Below are 23,004 nucleotides of genomic sequence, written 5' to 3'. Positions count from 1 at the left end.
CCAGAGGACTTCCTCATCAACCTCCTCCTTACTTTGGCTAAGATGGCCATCTATAAACACCAAGGAGAGGATGTTGGCTGAGGAGGTGTTCTGTGACTGTGGGGCCTAGTTCCGTTCCTCCGTCCGACCACATAATGGGGCAGAGTTCCTCTGGGCCGCATCTGCTGATTCCCTAGCTACTTTTGAGGTGCAGTGGGCACTATTCAGGGTTCTCTGCTTGGTGTCCCCTTCAGGTTCCCTCTGTTTAGCCCTTTGAGCTTCATGCCTGTTTTCTCATTTGTTGTCCCCCAAATTAGTTGAGTGCCAGGCCATGACTCCTCCCTTTAGGCTGGAAGAAGGGCTTTTATCCGTGGCCCACATCCCTGAACCCCAACAGACCAAGTGACCCATGCAAGACTTGCAGCCAGTTCACTTTAAAACCGTGCCAAGGGCACACCTGTACACACTCATGCTCCACACTCTCCATTTCCTCAACCTTGTGTCCTGCCCTGACATTAAGTGGCGGGACTGTCTGCCATCTCTCAAGGGTGAAGATCCTTGGTGGGCCAGCCTCTATTCCACCATGGTTCCACAGCCCAATGGGGATATTAGCTGGCAGCTCCTGCATGGCTCCCTAGGCACTTTTGAGGAACAGTGAGTGCTATCTGGGATTCTTTGCTCAGTGTCTCCCTCAGGTTCCGTTTGACCCTTTGACTTCCCACACCTGTTCCTGTTTTGTCATGTTGCCCTCATACTTACCTGAGTCCTGGGCTCAGTGGCTCCTCCCCTTAAGCTGGGGGAAGGGCCTTCAGCTGTGGGCAGGCTTCTGCCCATCCACTTCCTGCAACCCAATAGGATGAAGTGGAGGGCTCTGCTTGTAGGTCCAGCGTAAGTTGAATTCACTGGATGGGATGTCCCAGCTTTGATTTAATTTGTGGGCATGGAAAACACTGATTTGTTTAGTGGAGTGGTGGAATTAATTAGGGTACAAAATGTAGTTAGTGGTAGTGTCTTTAGATCCAAGCAATGGAGAGCACCTAGCCAACAAGAGACTAGGGAGGAGGGGGCTTGGCTAGGGATAAAGTAGCAGCTTGGGACAGTGGTATATTTCACCCTCATAAGCAAGGTAAATCCCTTGTTTAGTAAGTGCTGGGTAAATTTTCCAAGATCTGCTAGTGTGCTGGGACACAATATGTACACCATATAACAGTCAAAGTAGAAATTGCCAAATTAAAAAGAGAAGTTCAGCATTCATTACTGTTAGTTGAACACCACTCCTTCAAGATCCAACTTTTCTCTTATTCCACTACAGCGTTCCCTGTGGCAAAGTAATAGTAGAAATTCAAGATAGTTTCTTTTAAGTTGTCCCATAACTTAAAAATTAATTAAAACAAGCTTTTAAATAAACTTAAAAATAGCAGTTTAGAGAAAAACATTTTTATTAACCAGGTTTTTGCACTGGATTATGTGCCAATTGGCCCAAATATGCTAGATAACATCTACACAATGTTTCTTTCATGTTTCAAGAGTTGAAAATAACTGTACAAGGTTAAAGTACAAAAGTACACAAGACAGTGGACACGAAATATCCATGTATGAGTTTACCCCAGCTGCTGTTCTGTTTGAAAAAGTAGAACTTTAACTAAAAAATACTGTCCTTCTATAGTTCTGTCAAGTTTAATGGAAGTGGGTATAACCTGATTACAACACTAACACCAGTATCACTGATCTCATATTTACAAAAAAATTGTATTTTTTCAATAAATTAAAGTCAATGCAACACCCATGCAAGCTAGAATGCTAGCTTTTTGGTGAACAAGGACCCAACCTCAGAATGAGAATCTTCCACAAAGTCCCAGACTTTAAAATCATGTTATTTTTCAAATTGCATCCATTCCTCGCATTGAAGATGTAAACCCCAATCCCATTCCTCTTTGTGTATGAGTCTGTGATCGTGCCATCTCATACTGTGCATCTAGATTTCTGAATACTTCTTCCTGTTGTTTCAGAGTTTTATAGCTTTCTTCATCAACTGAACTACAACCAGCTTCATCCTCACTCTAGAAATTAGACAAGTGATTTAGAGAAAATGATCAGATTTATTACAAGGTCAAAGCATTAATGTATTATAGCTGTTTTTATGCTTCATAAAAGATCTTTTACTTGGCTATTTGTAGCAGCTAGCAATAATGATCATCAAGAATATGAACTATATGCTAGAGCGTGCATATAATTGTAATGCGCATTTAGCAAAATTGATTAAGCAAGTGTCCCTCACCTATAAAAAACTTATTTATTGTAATTCAATATTAATTTGCTCAGCTTTAAAAAACTAGACTAAAATAAACATTTGGATATTTAACAGTAACGTAGAACAATTTGCTGAAGGTGAAATTCCATAATAACTGGAATGGTTTTTTCTAATTTATTAATCTGATATTACACTCAATTAATAAAAGATGTTTCTTCCTTCATTTCTAAATGGATTTTTTTATTTGTACAAAGGAAGAATAATCTGGATTACATTAATTCAAATACAAGTCTGCAATTACTAGACAGCATGTTTAATAACCCTGTGTGGCTAACTACTAGACTGCAAATATCACTACAGTGGTTTCTGTTTCAGGCCATAACAGACAGACAATTTGTGAGAGTCAAACTCCTCAAAGACTGTGGTTTCAGCTATTTTTAAGCAACTGAACTGGATATTAATCAGTCATAAAACACACACTTTCAAGGAAGATTTAGATTATCCTAAAATGCATAAATTATAGATCAGGAGTGGCCAAACTGTGGCTCGTGAGCCGCATACAGCTATTTTAAGGATTCTGCCTAGTGGAGAGGGAAGTCTTCGGGGGGGGGGGGGGGGGAGAGGAGAGGTGCCAGTAACTTTGGCCAACCCTGTCATAGATCAAAATACAAGCAAATTAAGAATTCCATACCTTAATGCCCATTAGTTTTCTGAATTTGACATTTTGGTCCTTGTTTCCAAAATTCAATTTCTCCCATATTTCTGCAGACTGTGATTTATCCTACAAGAGTACATAAATTACTATTACATAAATTTAAGTTTTCCAGAACATTTTTAATAAAATTCACAACTCAAGTAGTAATGGACCAAAAGATGCCTTAAGAAGATTGCCATTAAAGGGGTCTAAGCCAATGTTCTACTGGTGGTAGTAGTCTCTATTGCCATATAAAAGTTTCCAGTTCAAATTTTCAGTTCAAGTTTGGTATTCTAGATCAACAAAGGGTGGGAATGCTGTTAAAATGCTAGGCCCTCATTATAAATTGCTCAGAAGTGACACTGACAATCAAGCGGGAGTTTTGATGAGCTCCAGAGCGCTGACTGGTTTATGATTAGCCTTCCTAGACAATGCTTACTGCTCAGAAATAAAGGTGGTGATGGATTGAGTCCGCCCCCCCCCGACATTCTTTACTGCAGCAGAGCTGGTGGCACATGCTAACTTATGTAGTTTATATATATTATACTTTATGGAACACTGAGGAGTTTTTTTGGGTGGCAGTGTCTCCTATTTTGTGCAACAGGAGAGTTTCAATCTTTCATTCTATAATACAAGACATTCAGTAGAAAGTAAATTTTGAGAAATCCAAATCTAAAAAGTAACCTGAAGTTGTTTATTAAGGTAATCTGGTGGCAATGAATCTGATGTATCAAAAACTCTTTATATCAGCATATGGTGTTTACAGCCATTAAACACGAATGCTAAATGCTGATTTACTCCTTGGCACTGGGAGGTGGAAAGTTGAACCACTACCCAAATCCTAACTTGCTTTCTATAAATGCAACTACTGTCAAAACCTTCCCCCCCTTTTTTAAAATTCAAAGACCTGTATTTCTGCAAATACTGTTATAAGAACATAAGAACGGACATATTGGGTCAGACCTATGGTCCATCTAGCCCAGTATCTACCAATGCCAGGTGCTTCAGAGGAAATTAACAGAACAGGTAATCATCAAGTGATCCATCCTGTCACCCATTCCCAGCTTCTGTCAAATAGCAATCCCTGCCTATCCTGGCTTATAGCCATTGATGGACCTACCCTCCATGAATTTATCTAGTTATTTTTTGAATCCCATTATACTCTTGGCCTTAACAACATCCTCTGGGCAAGGAGTCCCACAGGTTGACTGTGTGTTGCGTGAAGAAATACTTCCTTTGGTTCATTTTAAACCTGCTGCCTATTAGTTTCATTTGGTGACCTCTAGTTTATGTTATGAGAAGAAGTAAATAACACTTCCTTATTTACTTTCTCCACACCAAGCATGATTTTATAGACCTCTATCATATTCCCCCTTTAGTCATCTCTTTTCCAAGCTGAAAAGTTCCAGTCTTATTAATCTCTCCTCATATGGAAATTTGTCCATACCCCTAATCATTGTAGCTGCACTTTTCTGTACCTTTTCCAATTCCATTATGTTTTTTCAAATGGGGTAATCAGACCTGCACACAGTATTCAAGATGTGGGCATACCATGGAGTTATAAGGAGGTAATATGATATCTGTCTTATCTATCTCTTTTCTAATGATTCCTAGCTTTTTTGACTGCCACTGCACATCAAGTGGATGTTTTTAGAGAACTATCCAGAGCGACTCCAAGATCTTTCTTGAGTGGTACCAGCTAATTTAGACCCCATCATTTTATGTGTATAGTTGGGATTCTGTTTTCCAATGTGCATTACTTTGAATTTAATCTGCCATTTTGTTGCCCAGTCACTCAGATTTGTGAGATCCCTTTGTAACTCTTCGCAGTCTTCTTTGGACTTAACTATGAGTTTTGTATCATCTGCAAATTTTGCCACTTCATTGTTTACCACACCTATTTCCAGATCATTTATGACTATGTTGAACAGTACTAGTCCTAGTACAGACTCTTGGGGGACACCACCGTTTACCTCTCCATTCTGAAAACTGGTAATTTATTCCTACTCTCCCTATCTCTTAACCAGTTACCTCTCTTTTAACCAGTTACTGATCCAGGAGAGGACCTTCCATCTTATCCCTTGTCATATAAATGTGACAACCTACAACTAATAAGGATTTAAAGACTACAAATTGCAATTTTTGTAGGCACAATTGTCATATTAATGTGTTGCTTCATACCCCAGAAATTGTTTGCTAGGTTGCAGAATTTCATTTGCTATAAGCCTGCAATGTGACAGAACGACAGCTTGACCAAAGTAAATGATCCAGCTTTCAGTGATGGTGTGACAGAAATAGTGTCATGGGTAGATCAAAGTAGAATAACAGGCTCCATAAGCATTACATTTTAATTTTGTTGTCAGCTAGAATACTATCCATGGAAATCAAGAGCTTTTAATTATTTTTTTAGGCTTTAAACAGGCTATATCTCCCATAGCAAAGACCATCTTGTAATTGATATTTAATTGGAACTTTTAAGCAACCCAAGAAATTGATTTTAAAATCTAATTATACCTCATGAGCTGTATGGGTATCTGAGTTCTTATATGGCCCCTATCACTATAACATCTGACATTCAAGGACTAGATAATTTCTTATTTCCTTCACTCCAAATTTAACGTTGTGCTGTTGCTAACGAAGATCATCAGTGTCAACAAGCAATTTCATTCTTTAGTTTAATCTTGTCACATAGAAAGCAAACATTTTAAATTGATTTATATTGATTAAGATGCTTCCACACTAAGAAAGTAGAAAGGAGAGAATTACCCCTTCTTTTTTCCCTTGCCAGAGCATTTTCCGTTTTTTCTCCTGCTCTGCAAACTTCATTGGGTTTACTGCTGCTGGGTTATAATAGCTAGGTACAGCTATTCCAGTCTCTGCCAGTGCTTTTGCTTGTAGTGCTGCCATTTGAGCTGCCATAGCTATTTGAGGAGTTACTTGTGTTCCTGATGCCAGAAGAGCAGCAACATTGATGACAGAACCTCCAGTGGCAGCAGCTGCTGAAGAAAAAAAGTGTGTGGGGAGGGGGGAAAACGAAAGTGAATGTTAAAGTTTTGAATAAACTTTCACTCAAGGATTAAGGTGGTAGAGCAACACTCCACTATAATTTTAGCAAAAAATAGACTGAAAATGTCTGGATGAAACATGGGATGCACTTTACAAATTATCAAGGTTTATGTTAAAAATGGGAAGTCTGTAATGGATTTTAGAAAAATTGAGTTAAATTTAACATTACTTGTGGAAGAAACAATTAAACTTTTTAAAAAAGCCCTCATCTTATATTTTGTTTTCAGACAATTAAACTAGGTACCAAGTTCACAAATTTGTTTCTGAACCAATGGCTAAAAAAGGAGAATCGCACATCCTTCATCACTTTTATGCAATGAACAATTAAAAGCCAGAAGAGAATGATGCATACTTTTTGGAGTACGTATAATAAATAATATAGTACTTGACTGGAATACCATATGGGAACCTAGAGCACTATTCTTAAATAAAGTTCTCTCACTTCCTGGGCCAACAGTGCCTCAGGAATGATGTGGAGTCCTTGTTCAGGCATGGGGTGTGGCAAGTGTCCTCTCCAAATAATTAACATGCAGAGTCCTTGTCATCAAGTCATCCTCAAGACAGTGATTGTGGTGCTGGATGCTAATGGGAACAATACAAATTCCAATAGGGAGTTTTCAAACATTTCCTCACGCAATAGACACCATGTTTCAAGTTACCATAATTAGCTACTGAACAAGGAAAAAAGATGACAGGTATTTCAGTTGGTTCTGCAGAAGTGTTTAAGTCCAAAATCTAACAAAACTACATCCTATTTTCCATTCCATTACTAGTCCATGTACCTTAATAATTCATAAAAAAGAATTACCAGCAACGATTTCCTGTTGTTTCTGTTTTTCAACCATTTCTTTTTCTCTCTGTTCTTGCAATTTCTTTGCTCTTTCCAACCTACAAGTGATTTACATAATAAAAAAGTAATTTAAACACATGAATATGGAAAAGATTAAGAATACTACTCAGCTTCCATACAAATGTCAATTATTTATTTGAGCAAAGTCAGAATGAACTTGAATTTTACCATTTTTACATAGGAATCTTGAAACACTAAGGGGAAACTAAATTGTAAACATTTGAAGCAAGGAAAACTCTAAATAAAATGTAACACCAAACACAACCACCAGCAGTGAATTGATAGTCTTAATCCAGTCCTGAATGGGTTTGCTTTTCGAATCCTAAAAGCCACCATAACTGGGCATTAACTAGTGATTCCTCCAGATCAGACACACATTTATGGCAAAGTACTGTACAGAATCTCATACTGTCACTATTTGCACTGTCCTTTTTAGGTAGGTAAAGTACTTCAGTCTGTAGGATGATAGCGGGTTGGTTTTTTTGTTTTATTTTTTTAAATGAAATTGAGTACCTTCTGGCTAATGCTTCCTGTGCATCCATTGCTGTGTTTCGCCCCCTAAAAGGTGGTGGACTTGGACTTCGGCTATGACTCCTACTGAATTTTCGGGGTTTTTCAATTCTCTTCTTTCTTTCTCTATAAGTGACAATATTAATAAAAAGACCCATTACTCACTGAAATAAAGCCAAGTGTATTTTAATATTCCACAAATAATTTTACATTAATCCTTCAGTTGCTTTCTTATGACACAATGGAGGGTTAAAATGTGGGAAGCACAATTAAAAATATAAAACAATGAATCAAGAAGGAAAAAATGTGAATAAGTGAAAATATCAGAGGCCATAATTCTGTAATAGGAATGTTAAAACAGCCAATTCTAAGAATTAGAGTCTTTCCTTATTCATCTCAGACTGAAATCTATAATCTAGAGTTCTAGCTCACTACAAAAATCCAAAACTTTTAATGACATACTAGAAAGCCATGGGAGCCTATTTCTGAACCAATACCTGATGATTACCAGAAGCAGACATATATTTCTGGCATGAAATTCAATAAAATGATTGGGGAAGAATTCCATATTTCACTCAGCACTAACAGGTCTAAAAATATTATTTTTGATGGGGTTGGGGAGAAATTTGAAGGAGTCCTTTTCAGTAAGCATCTAACAATTTTATGAAAACTTCACCATGTCAAATAATAGATATAGGACTTTACTACATCTTAAAGTGAAGTAGGAAAAAAAACTTGATATAAGGTCAAAAAGCAAGCTTAGCTCTGAAAGATGCATGGCCCTCTATAGAAGGAATGGTTTTACACACATAGAAACTACACTGGTCTTGGTAATAACATGAAAGTAGGATGATAATAAATCTGTAAGATTTCAGAATTGTTAACAAAAGCCCAAAATGTATAATCTTAGGTAATCATCACCTGACTATCACCTGTTGCTTTGCAGGTGCTGTGTTCTGACCGGATCATTTAAAACCCTGATAACTTTCATTCTGTATCTCCAGACACAAATGAGGAAAATAACTGCATCAATTTTTTTGGCGAGTAGTCCTGCTAGAACTAAGAGCTGTAAAATTAACATTAAGTTAGAAGAGCATCTTGAACCCAGGGATTCAGAAGCTCATAGTAATACCACTAAAAGGGAACCCTGCACATTTCAAATTTCTATCCAGTGCAGCATCAACAGCTGTGCAGAGAGCTTTGAAGTATGAATTTTCTGAAGGCTAGTAAATGGATAAGAAGCTAAATTTCAATTAAAGACTATTTGGGCACTAAAAAAAATGCTGGAAACTGGATACCAACTCTTGTCTGGTAAGCCCGTTCCCTCCACAGCAATCTAATTCTTGATATAAAGCATGGTCACTTTTGATTGTTAAAAATATTGCTGCTAATCAATAGTTGCCCAGACACAATGACACGAAACTACCACCACCAATCCTCTCATCCTGAATCATACTCATTACAAGAGATCAAGGTTTATTTCATTGCAAGGCTTTTGACAAAAGGAACATTACAACCACCATATCCTAAATTTCTGAAAGTGCTTGACAAACAGTGAAGTGCAAGAGACAGCACCCCACGTGGTCCTTAGATAATGCCACAGACGGTGAAAGTATTTTAAGATGAACAGTGATAGAAGCTTTTGCAATTTTACATTTAATGAAGCATGAAACAAACTGTGATAAGGAATATGGCTGTTAGAGACTTACATCTGTCATAATTGTTTGAGTTAATCCATCACATATTTCAGAGACACCTGCATACCTGTCATAGCACCAACTATCAGTGATTGATCAATGACTTGACAAATCAAGGCATCAAGAAAATTAAAGAATTTTAACTTCTGCATCTCAGCATTTTAGTTTAGAGGCAGAAAGTGATTGCTGAGTGCTTCATGCTCCCCATTCAGCTCTGAATCTCAGCAAGACAATGGCAGAACTGCTACAAAATTATAAATACCGAAGAAGACAAAGAGACTTGAGACTGAGCCAAGTGCCAACAAAGAAGGCTCACTTGGAAAAGGTCATCAGTAACTCAGGCTTTGGCAACTACAAATGCTGCCAAGACTAAGGCTGTGCTGTATCACAGCAAATGCAGTATTTCATGAATAGGAGGCTTCATTTTGTAGTGGAAGTATAATGCAGCCAGGCTTCCATGTCTTATTAATTAAATTTTTGTTGGAGCTCAGTCCAATGGGTTTACCTCAAAAGGCTTCAACTGAGCTCAGATGTGATACAAGGATCCAGCTGCAGCTAGAAAAAGCAAAAGAGTTGGTGTGACCCACACACTTGGTTTCAAGTATTAATGACTGTTTATTCATTTTTCCAGGATTTTGATTACATATGAATACAGCAGGCACCAAAAAAGTGGATTACTGTCATGACCTAATGCAACCCAATACTGCATATTTTCAGTTGGCAAAGTCATGACTGAACTGTGAAAGACCCTTATTTTTCCTGCATACTTGCTGCTCAGTTGCAGGTATTTTTGAATTCAGTTGTTGAAGAGGAGGTAAGAACACATGCAGGGGAGTGCACATGGGGTAATTAAAATATACAAAAAACGTTAAATTATATGGAATTTTTTTTACATTAAATACATGCAGCCTATAGCATTTTAGAACTCTAAACGGAACGGACATTCCACTCTCCATATTCCCATCCCAAAAAGTTTAAATACTGGTAGGAGCATGTGCATTATGTCACATACATCCCCTCAGCTGTCTTGTGAAAAGTGGTTACTGAAATAATATACCTTTGCGAGAAAAACATATTATTGAATCCTGTGATTGGCCAGATAAAGTTTGCTGAATATTTCAAAAGTGTCATAATATTACACGAGAAACCTGATTTTCCTAGTGGAACACACCTGAACACTAAACTGATCTAATGCTAAATAGTCACTACCGATTTCCAAATTAAAGCCATGACTTGAAATATTTGGGTGAAGTTATAAGGATAGGAATTCAAATGCTTCAGAGGATCTTAGAGGGCTTTGAGGGAGTATCAATTTCACATCTAAGATTCACAGTTTTTTTAACCAAGTTTGTTGAATAGAATAAGCATCTGTTTTGGATCAGTTCTTGCAGCAAATCATTAATTTCTTCAGAACAAAAACTACAGAACATTCAAAATGCTAAAGATGACACATGCAACTAGGCTCTGTGATATTCTGGATATTCATGCCCTATTCTGCTAGTAGCTGGTTCCAATGCAGCAAGGGTCTCACTATGCAGCAGATAGTAGTAAAACTGGTAAGACCATATTTCCCACATACTTAATTTTGAATTGCAATGAAACTCACTGATGAGACAACTTGTTTTATCTTGAAGTTCCACAGGCAAATTAGCATATTAAAAGTACTACTAAGAATATAAGTGCACTCTCTGAATACAAGCTAAAAAACAAGAACTGCAAAAGGCTCCAGATCTGTCAAACAAAGCTGTGGAGTCAAGTGCACCAGATATACTGAAGGTTAATATATTTGATAGCTAGGGTTTTCAAGTGAGTAGCTCCCCTTTCCTGAAGTGTGCTTTACAGAGAAGCACCACCTGGAAACAACAAGATGCAGATACAGTAAAGTTATTTTTAACTAGCATTTGGCAATCTCACCACTTTAGTAACATCAAACAATAGATTTTGTTGCCTCTTTCATTCTGCACTTTTCTTTTTCTTTTTGAGAACTTAATACTCCAAGCTGACTGAACTGAAAGTGTGGCATGAACAGGTTAGACTGAAATATAAAACGAGCTTGAGAACAAGAAATTCAGAGAAAGGTAATTAAAACTGAATTATACATCTATCAGTAACAAATTATATTTTGTAGTCTATACCACCATCCACCAGAGGATCTCAAAAGTGGTTTACAAGTTATCCTCAATAATTCTGTATTTAAAGTAATTCCATTTTATAGCCAGGGGAACTGAAATCTAAAAACTTCCTGTGTGTCTTTGGAGAAGTCACATGAAGATTGTGGCAGAGATGGGAATAGAACCCATCTTGACTCTTAGTTCTGCGCTTTTAACAAAGCCATCTGTCCTCTCTTTCTGTAGGTTGATAACACTTTTCAAAATTCTATAATCCATGCTGTCTTGGATCATTGGGTCTCCCCCCACGTTCTTTAGGGCTAGATGTGGGGGAATTTGGGGTCCTGACACTTTAAAAAATAAATTGTACCATGGAGTCATTCTATTAAAAAGGGCGAGAACCCAAGTGTTAGATAGCAAACTCTTTGGGTACTTTTTGTACAATGACTAGCATACTGGAGCTTCTAGATATTAATGCAACAGAAAGCTATTTCTACTAAATTATGCAATTTCAGTTAATCTGAATAGATTTTAAAAACATGCTACAATTGAGTGGTTACAAAGTATCTGTTGTTACAAGTAACAAGCATTTAAACAAGTAACCTATTAAGAACATACAAAACATAATACTTACCTACTTCTACTCCTAGTCCTACTTCTGCTTCTACTTCTATGTCTGTGTCTAGATTTTGATCTAGAACGAGATTTTATACGGCGTTTTCTCTCTCTGCTTCGGGACCGTGACTTTTTTCTATCACGGCTTCTACTACGATGACGCCTGAAAACATACAAGTTTTTAGAAATATTCTGAAGCCTCCTAATTCAATGCATTTCATAGCAGAACACTGCATAAAGAAAAGCCGATTTCTACTTAAGGTCGTGGAGGGAAAAGAATATATTTAAAATTTCTGGTTCATCTACACAGAGCAAACAAACATTTGCTAGTATTAATATCTTGAATAATTTAAATGAGAGATATGAAAGAGAAGAAGAAACAAAAAAGATTACTAATATAAGAAAGCCACAAGACCCACTCAGATTTTGTAGTACATTAAGCAATCTTATTCATTAAAATAGATACACAGTATGTTAGTAGGACAATCAAACAACATGACAGGAGCATTACAATGCAGAAGTCCTAACTTTCAGAATTAGCCTTAGTTTCTTATCTAAGACTGCAGAACTCTAAAACCGTGGAGGAAACTCTTGACTTAGGAAGTAGGGATTTTAATGGCAATACACAGAAAAAGGAAAAATCAGTGCTCTGACATTAGGAGGAGAAAATGTATTGTCATTGGTGCTAAGGGATTAAATATTTATACAATACACATTCATTGCATAAATAAATATGCATTTGGATTCATTTTAGACACCATATCTATATAAAGCCTTAAAGAGGCTCAATAACTTTACTATCAACTCAGGAAAAAGATCTAGACTAGCATTAAATGCATTGCATAATAAAACTGGAATCTTTACTACTTTAGAGTTAACATTCTGCAAGAACTCTTTTTTTTTTTTTTTTTTAAAACACAGAGTTAGACAAAATTCAGTTGTATATAGGAACTCTAATAAAACTCCAAAGCACTTGAAGGATAACAAAATGACTATTCAATAATCATATTCAGACAACTTACCTTTCACGAGACCTGGATCTTGAATGACTTTTGCCTCTTGATGATTTCCTTTCTTTGCGTTTGTGTCTGTCCTCACCATTTTCAGATGAATTTAGGCTCTCTCTTCCCTTGTCAGAGGAGTGTTCTTTGTCATTGTGGTCCTCAGATTTATGTTTCTTGGAGGACTTTTCTTTGGACTCGTGTCTTCTTGCCTGTTTTAAGAAGAAGTTGGTTCTTTCAGGAAGATAGTGCAACAAAGAGAGTTAGTATGGTATCAGAAGATAATAAATGATATGTTGTGATGCAACATTAGTAACCTTAGCAGTGTGGCTCAGTCAACAGTCAGGGCTATTTTACTTAACACCACCATCTAAACAATGCAAATATACACTTATTTCCCCCACCATCTATCTTAAGTATTTTAAAGCACCCATCAGAATACAGCAGAACCCTGTTTATCTGATCTAATAGGGACTGGGGCCAGATCAGAATAAAAAATTTGGATAATATGGAGAATGGGGAAGTTTGAGGCTGCAGCATTGTCTAGCAGCCACAGGGCAGATTGCCCACTTCTGGACCTGTGTCCGCTGGTTGTTCGGTTAATACAGAGAGCCGGATAATAGAGGTTCGGATAAACAAGGTTCTACTGTATTATTACACTGTCTCCTGGCATGACAGTTCAGAGCATTACAATGAATTCTCAGTTACTGGTTATTCCATCTATAATGGAGCAATGCTAAAAACCTAATACATTCCTTTCTCTATCAGTGTCTGAAAATGTATATATGCACACATATTTGTAAATAAAGTACATTTAATATTTGTCTAGAGACATACCAGGCACACAAGCACATTAAACCCATACATAGCTTTAGACATACCTATAACAAGTTTTTATTTGAAGTTTAACAATTCTTCTACCCATGATTAAATAAGTACTGATGACTTAAACTAAGGTATTTAATAAATTCAAGTTAATTTTGAGGCCTCACACTTTAGTTTAAAATAGAGATCTCCTGCAATGCTGCACTGCCATTTTCTCCTGCAGTGCCACGGTTTAAAGCAGACTCCTATTTCTTTTACAGATGCAGTGCCAAAAGTACTTTGGCAAGCTCAGTTCTGATTTTCATCAGTTTTCTCCTTGGAGACTAAACCATGACAAACAATTTTTCTTCTTAATATATCCAGTTTATTTACTAGCTGTTTCTAATACAAAATACTGTAGACCATTTAAGTTTTGTTTTTAAAAAAGGATTCTAAAAAAAAATCAAACTCTATAAACATCATTTGCAGTATCAGTGTAAATCCCATGCTTCTGAACTCCAGTCATTTACAGGTTCATCTAAATCTGTTCTAACCTAATATTGCATATTTAAATATCCTTTTCCCCCAACTACCAATTTATCATTTAAAATAGACAAGCCTGGAACAGACCTGTCATAATTAGATAATACCAACAACAAACTTTAAGACTCTCTCACTCAAATCTTTTAAACTAAAGTTTGCTGGTAAATTTCAGAGTTTAGACATGTACTAGATCCTTCATTTCACGCATTTCTAATAAACTGGAAATATTTTGCTATTTCTCCAGTCAGTTATTTTACTTTTAACTCATTAAATAACTATAATATATGGAAATATAGTAGAGTAAATAGAAGTCTATTTTTAGATGTCAGCTACTTAATGCTATTCACGTCCATGAATACAATGCAAGTCAAAAAAACATTTTGACCTATATATTAAATAACAGCTACTGATGTTTCAGTCTTTAGCCTTGGGCCATTGAACAACTTTAAGAACCTGCAACTCCAAGAGAAAACAATCTGAAAGCTAAGGTGTACCATGAGACACTATCCAGGTAACCTATTCATGAAAAACCTTCTAATCATTTAAAACAACTTGCAAGATGCAAAAGGTTCACTTAAACATAATAGTATGGTAAAACACTGGGAATATTTATAAGTGAAGAAAAACTTTCTGAACATTAGGTGTAATGAGAATATTTAAGTTCAGTCTTCTAGACATACACTTAGAAATAAAACACCATTACATCCCATAACTGATTTAAGATATTTTAAGGGAAATATGAGTTTGAATGACTAATAGTTACCTTATCATGAAGTAGGCTTATAATTTTGCTATCTGAGTCTGGAGCGTCTTCAGTTCAGTCTCTTCGCGCATTAGCACGCTGAGTATGATTTATTATAGAAATGTTATCATGTGATCTAAACAATATAGTCAATTTCACAAAAACTCCTAAATTAATTGTTACAGAGCTTCCATTGGGATGGGGGAAGGGAAAGTTCCTGTCCCACATTAAAATTTTAGGAGTTCCCCCATCTAACCAGCCTTTTACTGCCCCCATGTGACTTAGCCTCCCTCCTGGCTACTTCTGCTGCTCCTTGTTTGCTTGTTTCACCTCTTCTCTGATAGGTAAGCCAGTTATTTCCAATGTACCATTGCTGCTGACTCTTCATTCCCCTTTGCCTTCGTTTTTTAAAGCAGCCCTTTGTGAGCTCTTTGCTGTCACTGCCACACTTCCAGCTGACTCTTGCTGACACTGCTCTATACGTAGTGCTGCAGCATTCCTTAAAATTCGAAGTTGCAATCAGAGTTTAGTCAGTGGTTTGTTTGTTTTTTTGTTTATTTGTTAAGAAATATCCTTAGGTAGATGGATATTCAACATTGAGATCCCTGAGCAGTGGTCAGGCATCAGAAGACGTAAGGCTTCTGGTTAATGGAAGCTCTGTGAGATAGTCACCAAGAACACCAATTCTATTTCTCCATATGAAATTTTAATTTGGTTGTTTCCACAAAAAATTAAAGTTACCAGTTTCTGAATGCAATTTTGCTATAAACTATTACCTTCTTGTCAAAATGATGGCTTCAATCATGCTTCGCTATGATAGGTACTCCATACCCATTTAAGTTTATGAGTTTCCAAAGTTTATTCCGTACTTACCATATAGTCATTTATATATAGTTTTACACATACGCAGACGACTACAAGATATTTTTAAAGATGTACTGTATAATTACCTAAGCACTACAAAGTGTTAATTACCTCTTTGCTTCTGCTCCGGCTTCTGTGTTTTCTTCCTTCGTTATCTGAAGAAGAAAATATTTATCTATCAGCTAAACATGAACGCAAAGACTATCTAATTTTATTAGTTAACACTCATTTTAAGTTACATCTAGCTTTTCCACCCCAGAGTCAAAAACAAAGGTTTAACAAAAGTTTAAAAATATAGATTCCTTGTCTGTTAGAAACATTATTAGAACAGAGAATTTTTAAAATAAGTTTCTTTTCATCATTTATGCTATTTACTTTTGCATTTAATCCAAGCTGCACAGTGAAAACTGACTGGTTTGTTTCATATTTACCTCCCGATAGGCTAGAACATAACTGTTGTATTTAGGATGCAAACCATGGAATAGTGTCTTAATCCAAACACATCTAACAGAAGATAACATTTACACATCAGGTTTTCTAACTATTTCTATTACTTGTGCATCGCCAAGAAAAATATCCATTGAGCTTTGGAAAAGCATTCAATTTTTATTTTCATCACAGGAATCATTTAAAAAAATTATTAAGTCTCAATATAAAATATTTCAAAAATAGTGTTAGCCTGAAAATTTACTGTAAATTTTGAGCCTTTCAGTTTCTCAATTTTAAGCCACCAGCATCAGACTTTGAGAACAACTTTTTCCAAAGCTATATTTAAAAAAAGATTCAAGTTCTGCAAGTGTGCATATTTCTATTTTAGGGTGTTTTAAAACACAATTCCACCATAAGAAATTAACATATTGTTAGTCATATATGCCTGAACTTAGTTTTCTTCAAAAGGACATGCACAGTAACCTAGTCAGGATGAAATTTACATGCTTTGGATGGTAGTGAATCCACCAGCAATCAAGAATTTTGATCTCTATCAGAGATAATTTATAACTTCCTTCATTAACTCATTTACACATTACCCAGACACAAAACATGTTGTCTCCATAACTTCCTGAGCCAGGATCAAGTTCATACACTATGACAGGATTTTACAATCTATTATAATAAATACCTATACAGGTAAAGCAACATCACTTTGAGGTTGACCATACCTGACTTCCGTTTTCTTTCCCTTGATCGTGAACGTGATCTTGAATAATGATGTTTTGAGGTTCTAGGAGAATTAGATGCATCTGACTGATCCTTCTTCTTCTCTCTCTCTGGAGATGACTTTTCTGGGGCTATTCCATCTTGTTCTGTATCACTACCCTACATGAGCAGATTAAAATATTTTAAAGTTAAGATCAAAGAATGTTTTTCTTTTTAAATTAAAAGAGAAGGTAATGAGAGATACACGAGCACAGAAGCTGCTCTTTTCACCTTGGATCTCATTTAAAGTGTTTAAATATATCAGACCTTTTAAAAATGGAACATTCTAGGATGACTTGATTTTCTATCAAGTGAATGTTATGGATATATAATCATTTTGTCTTGTTGATGTTTATATACTAAAATGACAGTTGCTTACTGTACTGTTATCAAGACCTACTGCATCCAGATTAGCGTAGAGATCAGAATTACTGAGAACTTCACCCAAAACCAGCTTAACTGTAAAAAAACCAAACACACAAAAAAGAAGATTGTACTTTCATAAATGAGCTGGGGTAGGTTTTTTAAACTTTCAGTGAAAAATCGTCAGCTTCTCAATTGTTTGGTATACATTTAATTTTTGTACCATTATAAAGCTCATATAGAATTTCTCCAGATACATGTTATTTAGCTGCATAATCCAAAGCCGCTTTTATAAATTCATATCACTAAGGTAACTCCCGGTGCATGATGCTGTACAAACAGACCAGATTAAATCATGTTATAAATCAGGGCACAACAGAGGTCAAGCATGGTACTCTAGCACTAATGGTCTGCAGTGCAGAATTGGCCTTCAAGAGACATGAAATTAAAGTAAGAGATTTTAACATCCATAATACAATTAGAGCTCCAACCTGCTAAATAATGGTCAGCCACATAGCAGTGCTATTATTAAAATATGACTGTGTCAAATGTGAGTTTGTAGGAATAGTAGGGATCCATACACATTGTGTGTTAACGATTTCTGCATCAAATTTGCTCAGTTTGCAAGAACATGCTCTCTCTACTCTTCTCCAGTTTTGCTGTCAGCCCCAAACTCACCTTGGTGCCTCACATTTTAGATGAATTCTTTCCATCTCATGCATCACCACCAGCAAGACAGATTATGCCTTAATTTGCACTTATGCACTCTCACGGAGTTCTGTGGTTCTGAACAGGTGAAATGAAGGCATAATCAAAGCTGTGAAAGCAACTAAGTGGCTTAGGATTCACTGAGGGCATAATTTGGCCTGCAGAATGCATTACTGGTAACAAGAGACAGAATCCAGTTTGACTCTGCCCAGGATTAGTTTGTATGGTTCACAAAAAAGCCATGTTTTTACAGGCAAACTGAGCAAAACAAATGTAGAATTCAATTAGACAGGTAAATATGGCACTACCTTGATATCTTTTAAAAACAGCATCAATTTTAGGACAGACCCACATTTTAAGAGGGAAGATTTAAAAAACCTAACAAATTTTTGGGGGAAGGGAGAAAAATAAGAAAATCGATTTAAATTAATTTTACTGTAAATTACAGTGAGTTTTTTCTTTTTTAAAATAAACCTATTTCAAATGAAATCTGAATTTAATACAAAACATGTGAAAGCCTAAACTCTTTATTTTCTCTTCCAACATTTAAATAAAAAAAAATAAATTCACTGAATACATGAGTCCCTATTAAAAACTTTGAATTAAAGGCTGCTTTTTTATATAAAGAAAGAATCAGGGGGAAAAACATCTAACTTTTGAGGTCAAGCTTTTTAAATATGGTACAATAAGTCAGCTTAAATAACTTAGGCGATGGTCTCATTTTCAAGAGATTCAGACGAGACTAGAAACATAAAATCCAGGCATATTTGAAAACTTTCCCAGGCAAACCTTAAGTAGTCTCTTTAATTCACTGATTAGTTAATCCCTCTATTTAATATATCATTTTAGTTGTAAATGTGAAACATGCTTTGATAAGAAGTTTATGTATCCAAAACATTAAAGGTTTTGTGAAATATAATTTATTTTTATATGCTGTTTTGTGTTTAATTAAATTCCAGTTACAATCTTAATGCACTAATCATAAGCAAAAAATCAATTATCTTGTAAATAAGCAATAGATCATTCACCATTTTCTAACATTAAAAATGTATAATTAAGAAGAATCTAAATATATATGTTTTAGGATACCCTTCTAGATAGCAAAAAGACATACCAAATCGAGTAAAAAAAGCTCTATTTTGCTGTAAATCAACATGTTTTAATGGTTATATCAATGAGAATGCACCTTTCTTTAGAAAATAATTGACGTACAAATGGAAAAGTTGATTAAAATCCATTTAAATCAAGGCTTTCCACTTGATTATTTAAATCGCCTTAATTTAAACAATCCATACCACTAAATTAGTTATTCTTCTGATTATTCAGACAAAAAGTAATGCTATATAATGTACTAATGGTGGGCTTTCACATCTCCTCAATATTCACTTGCTTTAGCCCACCCACTCCATGTTGTCCAGGCAGCTAATCTCTCTTCATTGCTTTCTTCCTTCCACACCTGCATCTTTGCAAAATTCTACTCAAACACTCACCTGGGCTGAGAAAGGAAGCAAGAAGATTATTATTTTATCATCATGGTAACACCACTTACCTCTTCTATAGCACTTATAGTAAATATGTAGTGCACAAAATTTTATTTTGGATACAAAGTGTCATCCACTTATGTATCTTGAAAAATCAAAAGAAGTTACTCATATGATTTTTCAAGATACAGTATCCTCCATCTTATGTATCCAAAATAAATTTTTGTGGCTAGTCTTTTCACAATTTGATATTTAGAGATTGATAAGACTCAGACTCTAAGGTCAGAAGGGACCAATATGATCATTGTCTGACCTCCTGCACAATACAGGCCACAGAACCTCACCTGTACCCACTCCTGTAATAAAGCTTTAACCTATTACTGAGTTATTAAAGTCCTCAAATAACAGTTCAAAGGGTACAGATAATCCACCAGCAAGATTCTGGTTTTACATTGCTAATTTAGTTGCATCTCTTCAAACAGGTTTTCTTCCCCACCCACAGGAAACCACGGTAGACCTTTAGATAATGGTGAAGCATGAACAACCCCACATTTGTCATCTCATGGGACTCAGCAGTCCTTGGCATTCTAATGCTTTCTAGCTAGTTTCTCCATATTTTCTGGAGAGGGAGTGCGCTTCAGAGTACTGCTTGCACAATGATCATGTGGGATATTTTCAGAGGCCCACAAGTAATGAGTTTCACAGGATGATTTCTATTATGGTAACAAAAAATCTCTTTCAGTGTTTTATTTTCAGCAACTCAATCAAAGTCTGTTATTTCTTCAGTTGGAATATATTTTTAAGAAGTATTTTTAAAAGCTGACGTTAAATTTTAAATTTGTTTTCTTGGAGACTAGAGAGATGATGGGCTGAGTTCCCAATTTTTTTTTTTATCAACTGTCTTTTTTGCTGTCCACATACCATGCCCAGCAGAAAGTAAGCCTATTATAACACTGTTCTTCAGTTCACAAAAGCCTTATTATTCATGTCCAAAATTACTTATCCACCATCCACGCAAAGCCTGAACTCTGCAAAAACTTAAGTACTGGCTTAACTTCACACTTTGGGTAGTCATAGACTTAAGTAGTAATATTCACAATGGGTAAACTTAACCACATACCTAAGTCTCAGCAGGATCAAGGCCTAACTGTGAAAGTCCCTTGACTACTGCTCAAGGGACTCAGTGAGCAGTATTATAAAGCTAATTTATGTATGGGACCCAAAGACCTCTCAATTCCAACTGATAAAGGGTTACAAAAATTTCATGAGCCAGGTATGTACAGTAAGTTCACTAAAGAATGTAACGTGAGCTCTCAAATGAAAGCTGGTGTCACACTTGTCATTAATGTCACTGTGAAACGTATGTACAGATACTATGTAAGGAGTTGTGTTTTTGAAGTCAGTATCAAAGTATTAGTCACCAGCAAATATGGAAAAACAGGTTTTCCTCCAGAAAGGAGATAAGAAATGTCTCTCTCTCAGGATGTAGATTAAGCAGTATAAAATAATAAATGGATGCCCATTTACATAGAGTGATGTGAAGTCAACAGGAAGCACCACACAGTAAAAACAAGACAAGGATGGTTATTCTGTCAAAAGCAAAGATAATGAACTCTGAGCGGATATATCGAGGAGGCAATGAGGACATTACCCTCTTCTGGCACCTAGGAAGCAAATGGGCAGCACATTTACATTTATGAAAATGGGATCTCAGCCAACCTTGGTTGAAAATGCTGCAGGGGACTTTGGGTGAGAAAGTTCTTTAGATAGGAGGTTAACCTGGTAGTTTAGTTTCTAGAAAGCATATTATATTGTTTTATTTGCTTCTAATATTCTTACTCAACATTACTTAAATCTTTGATAATAAATTTATTCTGGTTTTCAACATAAACATATAGAAGAAGTGCTGTAATGTTAAGCACCTGATCCTGAATTGAATCTTACAAGCTGGAGTATTCTGTTCCCTTAGGAACAGCAGGCCTGGTGGTGCTGTGAGTAGCCAGTGTCAGGGATTGGCTATCACAGGGACTCAGGTACTGCTATTGTTAACTGCAAGGCAAAGTGAGGGCTGGCATGGCTGAGACAAGAGTGTTGAAGTAGCTAACAGGCTGGTGGATGTTAGGAAGCAGACACCAAGTTAAGCACAAGCAAGACTCAAGGTTGGCATCATGAGGTAAACAAGGTGACTCCTAGTCCGGGGTACCCTGAGAACCATCACAGCATAGCTCTGGGATGGATAATAGATATAAGATTCTCTTTATTCCCATAGTCATTTTACACTAATTTCCTTCCTATACATGACTGACTAAATAAATCACAATCTTACATGTCAAATACAAAATACCAATTTTATAAATGCAAAATGATTCTATCCAAAATAGAGAAGAATAAGTTTCGATACTATTCTGGCCAAAATTTGCAAGACATCAGTGAATGTTGCCCAATTAGGCAATCTTGAAGAAGGCTGTTTTTTCAGACCATGCCATGCACCCATTTTCTAGAAATCAAGCACCTTCAAGGCATCCATGGTTGGTTACACCAAAAATCCTGCCCATGTTAACGTGGCTATTATGTTTATGTTTTTCTTTTTCAGTTATGTTTGACTGACATCTTAACATTTAACAAACACGAGATTTTAATCAGGAATGAAAAATGCAAGAACAGAACCGCAAGTTTAACCAATAATTTAACAAAACAAAAAACAAACAAAAAACAAACAAACAAAAAAAGCAGATTCGCCTGTCTCAGAGAAGGGTAACTATAGTAAGGGAATCTCCCATTAAAGCTACCAATCGGGACAGTGTTTGAGTGCCTTTAAATACTGTGTGCTGGAAAATATTTGCAGAGATTAAGTCTATTCCCAAAGATGGAGAAAGGCCTAAAGGGGCAGGGAGGATCGAAGGGACCCCTCGCATCGCGAGCTATGGAGGCCCTGGGCCTGCAACGTGCCCCTCCCCCCTCACACTCCTCCCACCTCTCAGGGCCGGCAAGCGGCTAAGCCCAGAGCTGACAGACACTGCACCTTAGTCTCTGCTTCAATTCTCGCGCAAGGGAGGGGAGGAAAAACAGACAGAAGCAGAAACTTCTGGAAGAGGAGGCGGAGGTGGTAAACGGCTTCCCCTCCCCCACCCCGAAGCCCATTATGGCGCCGGCAGGGGGAGGAGGCGGGCGCCATTTTGTCTTCGCGAGTACGCGATTTCCCCGACTCAGAAGCCCCCTCGTTCCTCTGGCTTCCCCCCCCCCGCAAGGTCCCATAAGGAACAGCACCTACCGCCATACCCCAGCACTTGGGGTTTCGCTCCCCTCAACGGCTCCTCAGGAGGACACAGCCTCCCTCAGCGCGACTGCGGTCGGCTCTGAGATCTCCGCTCGCTGCTGACTAAGGAGAGACCCGCCCGCCTGCTGCCGCCACCGCCCCGCCTCCTCGCTCCAACAGCTCCTCCCTCCGGGTAGCAGGGTACCTACCCGGATGTAACAATGGCTGGAGGAGGATAATCGCACTGCATTCTGGGGGTGACGGAGGAGCCTGTT

At 36.9% G+C, this 23,004-nt stretch overlaps 1 protein-coding gene across 4 annotated transcripts; it reads right to left on the bottom strand.

Moving 5' to 3' along the window:
• Positions 1 to 1,400: 1,400 nt before the first annotated feature.
• On the bottom strand, positions 1,401 to 22,887 carry RSRC2 (arginine and serine rich coiled-coil 2). Of its 4 annotated transcripts, none has more exons than XM_067539558.1 (10): positions 22,745 to 22,887; positions 16,885 to 17,041; positions 15,836 to 15,879; positions 12,793 to 12,983; positions 11,790 to 11,933; positions 7,354 to 7,476; positions 6,799 to 6,878; positions 5,691 to 5,920; positions 2,922 to 3,011; positions 1,401 to 2,039 (listed from the first exon to the last, which is right to left on the bottom strand). In XM_067539558.1, exons 1-10 carry the CDS (start codon positions 22,748 to 22,750, stop codon positions 1,860 to 1,862), a joined length of 1,245 nt encoding a protein of 414 aa, XP_067395659.1. In that variant the 5' UTR covers positions 22,751 to 22,887; the 3' UTR covers positions 1,401 to 1,859. The 4 variants fall into 4 exon arrangements, with proteins under 4 accessions (XP_067395659.1, XP_067395658.1, XP_067395661.1 ...); XM_067539557.1 differs by having other exon boundaries at positions 5,691 to 5,923; positions 22,745 to 22,886; XM_067539560.1 differs by lacking the exon at positions 22,745 to 22,887 and adding an exon at positions 14,882 to 14,959 and having other exon boundaries at positions 12,793 to 13,005; positions 16,885 to 18,043.
• Positions 22,888 to 23,004: the final 117 nt, after the last annotated feature.

Source organism: Emydura macquarii, unplaced genomic scaffold, assembly GCF_026122565.2.
Source record: "Emydura macquarii macquarii isolate MOO-44397 ecotype Brisbane River unplaced genomic scaffold, CSIRO-AGI_Emac_v2 contig_554, whole genome shotgun sequence".
In the NCBI taxonomy this organism is placed as follows: domain Eukaryota; kingdom Metazoa; phylum Chordata; order Testudines; family Chelidae; genus Emydura; species Emydura macquarii.
The sequence above is the reverse complement of the archived record's forward strand: the minus strand, read 5'-3'. Positions and strand labels throughout refer to the sequence as shown.

What these genes read in the sequence shown, in the direction of transcription:
- RSRC2 (XM_067539557.1), bottom strand. An exon ending in AGATCCAGGTCTCGTGAAAG is followed by an intron (nt 11,934 to 12,792) that starts GTAAGTTGTCTG and finishes GTATGTTTTCAG; the next exon opens with GCGTCATCGTAGTAGAAGCC. An exon ending in AGGACTAGGAGTAGAAGTAG is followed by an intron (nt 7,477 to 11,789) that starts GTAAGTATTATG and finishes TGTCACTTATAG; the next exon opens with AGAAAGAAAGAAGAGAATTG.